The sequence below is a fragment of the Otolemur garnettii genome, unplaced genomic scaffold (genome assembly GCF_000181295.1).
Source record: "Otolemur garnettii isolate 467f Iridium unplaced genomic scaffold, OtoGar3 scaffold00005, whole genome shotgun sequence".
NCBI lineage: Eukaryota > Metazoa > Chordata > Mammalia > Primates > Galagidae > Otolemur > Otolemur garnettii.
In genome coordinates, this window is record NW_003852400.1 from 36990681 (window position 1) to 36995941 (window position 5261).

General features: G+C 38.8%; 1 protein-coding gene across 3 annotated transcripts in view; it reads left to right on the forward strand.

Annotated features, from left to right (window-relative positions):
• The first annotated feature begins 917 nt into the window (after positions 1-917).
• The window catches only part of ELOVL7 (ELOVL fatty acid elongase 7), a 26919-nt gene continuing 22575 nt past the window's right edge, over positions 918-5261 (forward strand). For 2 of the 3 annotated variants that reach the window (XM_003782739.2, XM_012811809.1), the window contains exon 1: positions 918-1016. In XM_003782739.2, the coding sequence (XP_003782787.1) occupies positions 953-1016 (64 nt within the window). In that variant the 5' untranslated portion in view covers positions 918-952. Of the gene's footprint in view, positions 1017-1903; positions 1929-5261 lie in introns of those variants that run through there. The other variant, XM_012811807.1, reaches the window with a different exon arrangement.

The following is a 5261-nucleotide window of genomic DNA, read 5'->3' on the forward strand; positions in this document are numbered from 1 at the left end:
TTTGGCGGGTTTGGGGTGGATTTGAACTTGCCACCTTAGGTGTATGTGGGCTGGTGTCTTAGCCACTTGAGCCACAGGCGCCGAGCCACTTACAAAATATTATTATAAAAACTTTACAAAATAGTTACAAAATTTTCATGTGTTGGCCACCTCTTTCTACATACACGTGAAGTCTTCTGTCCCACTCATGGTAAACATGTTCCAAGATACCTATTTTCCTATGTGTGGGGACTTTCAGGACGCCCTATAAATAATGGGTTTGGCCAGTTGTTTTCCAATTAAATTGACATGACTTATCTCTCTAAGTGAAAAATGGATGACTTTGATTGAACGTTCATTTTCTGCTACACACTTTACACAAATGTATTTTCTAGTCCTCAAAACAACTCTATGAATTAGTTTGTTTTATCTAGGTAGTTTATGGAATTCCTGTTTTGCAGATTAAGAAAGCGAACTGTGATTTTGCCCAGAGACACTCAGCTGTTGAGTGATAGGATTCAAACCAAGATCTTTGTGACCCTGGATTCCTTGCTCATAACCTTACATCATACCTTTGCTATAGACATGATGCTGAGGGTGACAGGTTTGAACCCAGCCCCGGCTGAACTGCAACAAAAAAATAGCCGGGCATTGGGCGGTGCCTGTGGCTTAAAGGAGTAGGGCACTGGTCCCAAATGCTGGAGGTGGCGGGTTCAAACCCTGCCCCGGCCAAAAAAAAATGTGTCCCTAGGAGGATGAAAAGTCTGCAGTGCAACTGCATCAGGGTTTAAAATGAATCATTAGTGCATTTGCCCTCAGTAGAAGTCTACTGTCTTGCCAGTTATTAAATTTTTAGCATTTTAAATATTGTATTATTATGAGCTTGGCTTTATTTGCATTTATTGACCATAAACTCATTTTTGTTTTGTTTTACTGAAGAACCCATTAAAAGAGCCAGTAAATCCTGTGGAACATGGCCTTCAGTGATCTTACATCGAGAACTGTACGTCTCTATGATAATTGGATCAAAGATGCTGGTAAGTGAACAGATTGCCTAATTGAGGCTCATCCTTCTTTTTTATGCCATAGTCCCATATTTAATAAGATTTCATTGGAGCAGAGTGATAGTATATAAAGAGTATATAAAGTATCACTTAACTTTTTTGTTTTATCACAGTTTTTTGTTTGTTTTTTGCTGTCCTGGTCCAGCAGGGTTAAAATGTTTTATGCTGGGAGTTACAGCTTTATGAAAACCCTGTTAGTTATAACAGGGGAGTTTTTTCCTTCTAATCAGCACAGTATGTATTTATCTCTGGGAGCCACTAGGAATCACTTATGGCCATCTTAGTCCAGTTCTATTATACTTTGCTTGCCCTGGGAAGGTCTGAACCCCTGATCAAGGGCCAAGAATTTCAGTTGTGTTCTTGGCTTTGGCCCTAATCCTGAGTGGCCTTGGGGAAACCTACTGATATTCACTAGTTTTCTGATTGTTAGAGACGTAGTGGCCATGTGTAGTTATTTCACGTGGAAAATTTCACAGCTACAGAATTTAAAAGTAGTTTAATTAATATTTAAGCTATAAGAGGATTTGTTATGATTCTTAGATGTGAAGTGTCAGATTTTGAAATAATGCCATAGCAGCATTTTGAACTATGGAACAATGAAAAAGCATTTAGAACACAACTTTCCTTGTATTTGGATAATGGAGACTTTTCAGATTTAGTTGTGATCTTTTTTGCAAGTAGATGGAGTATGAGTAAGACTGCTGCCGTTCAGAACCTTTAGTAGTTCAAAAAGTACTCAAGGTACATGTTTGCTGTTCCTTCCAGCTCCTTCGTTTTATTGGTGCTTGAAATTTTAGAGGGTATACTCTTTGAGCTAGTACATCCCACTTAAGAAAAGAACACTCTCTTACAAATAGTTGATGGAAAATCTCATTAATATTCTATGTATGTGGCACTTTACTTTCCCTGTACTCTGTCTGCGGTATACTCTTAGAAAAGAATTATTAAGCTAGCGATAAGTCAGAACTTTGGTAATCACGAGGTATAGACTTGCAGAAAGCCCGCTCTCCCATCCTCAGCGTCCATCTTGCCTCTACTCATGACTCTTAAACCACCTTCCATGCCAGAAAGAAGGAACATGAAACACTCCCTCTCTCATTAGCCTTTCATCTCTGGGGAAAACCGAAAGCACCTCACCCCTGAATCTGATGCATTTGTGGAGAGAGCCTTAGTCAGCATTAACTAGAGATGCCATCTGGCAGTCCCTTCTGTAACCCCCAGATCAAGGCATCATCTGCACCTGACTTGCAGGCTTCTGAGGTCCACTGCCTCCCATGGACATGGATTCCCTAGTCAGAAAAGTGTAGCTGCTGTTGAGAGAGAAGACCAGAAAAGTGAACAATAGCCAGAGTCATGAATATCATTATTAAAGTCATGAATGTCATTATTAAAGGCTTTGGATTTTATTTGCTTAGTACGGGAGAACTAATTTAAGCAGAGGAAAAATTTAAGAGCTTTACTTTTAAACAGTGACTTTGGCAATTCTATGGAAGACAAGGTAACAGATTGGATGAGGTGGCAGGCAAACCATGTGAAAGACTATTGCAGGTCAATCACTGAGGGAGGGCTGCTGCAGCCCCAGCATAGCAGAAGGGACCACCCCAGGAACCCCTGGTTCCTAGCTAGGACAGTTCCTTGTGGTCATCTGGGCAGCTTTTAAAAACTATTTTAAATTACATACGAACTTTACGGCCATCCTATATAATAACAAATTATAATTGTATATATTTATAAGGCACAAAGTGATAGTGTGTTGTATGTGTACAGTGTACAATGATTACATGGAGCTTATTGACATATCCAACATTTCAGATACTTATTTTTGTAGTGAAAACATTTGATATTTACTCATAGCAATTTGGAAATATTTAATACACTATTATTAACTATACTTACCATGCTGTGCAATAAATCTTAAAAACTTTTCCTCCTATTTAACTGAAACTTTGTATGCTTTGACCAACATCTCCCTATAACCCTTGGCCCCTAGTCCCTGGTAGCCACCATTCTATTCTGCTTCTAGGAATTTGATTATTTTAGACTCCAGGTATAAATGAGGACATGTCTTAATTCACCTAGCATAATGTCTTCTGGTTGATCCATGTTATCACGAATGACAGCCTTTCCTTACATCTTTAGAGTCGATAGTATTCCATTATGTATGTGTACCACATGTTCTTTATTCATCTGTCAATGGACATGTAGGTGGATTGCAGATCTTAGCTATTGTGAATAATACTACAAAGAAGATAGAAGTGCAGATATGTTTTCAACATACTGATTTCATTTCCTTTGGATATATATCCAGAAATGGGATTGTTGGATCATATAGTAATTCTATTTTTTGTCTTTTGTGACATCTCCATACAGTTTTCCATAATGGCTATACTAATTTATGTTCCCACCAGCAGTATGATTCTCTTTGTTCCAGATGTTTTTGTTTTTTGATAATAGCCTTTCTCACAGGTGTAAGATCATATCTCATTGTGGTTTTAATTTGCATTTCCCTGATGATTAGGGATATTGAACATTTGTTCATTTATCTGTCGGTCATTTCTAAGTCTTCTCTTGAGGTCTATTCAGGTCCTATGCCCAATTAAAAAAAAAAAATGTGGATGCCTGGGGCCCATACCTTTAGATTCTGATTTAATTGGACCAGGGTCATTTATGCCCATTGACTTTTAAATACTCCAGAAGTGATTCTGCTATGCTGATAGAATTGAGATCTGCTATAATAACAGTAGTAAGTTTACTGAGCACTTTGTTCTTTACGTATAATAACTGGTTCAGTCCTCTATGAAATACATGCTGTGGGTGGCGCCTGTGGCTCAAAGGAGTAGGGCACCAGCCCCATGTACTGGAGGTGGTGGGTTCAAACCCAGCCTCGGCCAAAAAAATAAAACAAACAAAAAAACCCATGCTGTTTTATGCCCAATTTACAGATGAAGAAACTAAGTAAATGGAAGTTAAGTCAATTGCCCATGCTTACACAGTATGCCACTGGGAGAACCAGGATCACAACACAGACTGTGTGACTCCAGAGTTTTGCTGAGTTAGGATTTAAAAAACTGAGTATTTTTTTTTTAATTATTTGCTTTGAAAATAACATTCATGGAATTAACCAGTTTTCCCATAATTATTTTTTGTCTATGGAACTTGAAATTCCATATAGGACTTTAAGAAAAGGTATGTGCTGAAAATATTAAATTATAAGGAAAAATGATGTATCTTAAAATTATTTTCTTCTGCTTCCTGAGCTAGCCCAGCCCGCTTTTCCTGGCTTATTTTCTTCCTACTGCTACCAGAGAAAGAACAGAGAGATCACATCATTTGATTTTTTTCCTCCTGCTGAGTCAATAAAAGAATAAAATATTTCTCTAATTTAGGAATTCTTTATTGACACTTAACCTAGTTTTAACCATAGATGTGATGGCTGTTAATAACAGAATCATTTGAAATAGATTATAAAGAAAAAAACTAAAATAATCTGTACTCTGAACACACAAAGGTGGTGACCCCTAAGCTCCAGGGGGAGCTACTCTCTCCCTATAGCCCCCACCTGCCCCCAGGCTCTCAAGCCACTGTGTACAACCCTCTCCTGTCTGGTGCCCCCATGCCGCAAACGCACCTCTAACCCTCATGGACACACACCTCCCAGTAAGGGCTCCATTCTCTTTTCACCCAGAACCATCCCCTATAGCACAAGCTGCAAACCACAGTTAAAAGGAGGACCACAATCCTCTCACAAAAGCCAGGGAAACACACAATTTATACTTTTTTGTAGAATTAAACACAATTTCATAGGACTAAAAAAAACAGGTCTTCTTTGATAGTGTTTTAGACATAGTAATATGGGTTATAATATTCATGTATTTAGGGTTTATACATCCCCTTATACAAGAAATCCACCAAAGTTTGATCAATTCTAATTCTATTCCTTGGTTCCCAGTTCTGTAACAACTTTTATCTACTGAGATTTGCTTTGTGACATACAGACCTGTACCAAGGCTTCCTTGTGGCCATGTTAATTGTGTATGGCAACCAGACAGCCTAAAACCATGACAAATCTTAATATGAGAAAGTACTTCGGCTCAGCGCCTATAGCTCAACCGGCTAAGGCGCCAGTCACGTACACCTAAGGTGGCGGGTTCGAATCCCCAGCCCGGACCCGCCAAACAACAATGATCGCTGCAACCAAAAAATAGCCGGGCGTTGTGG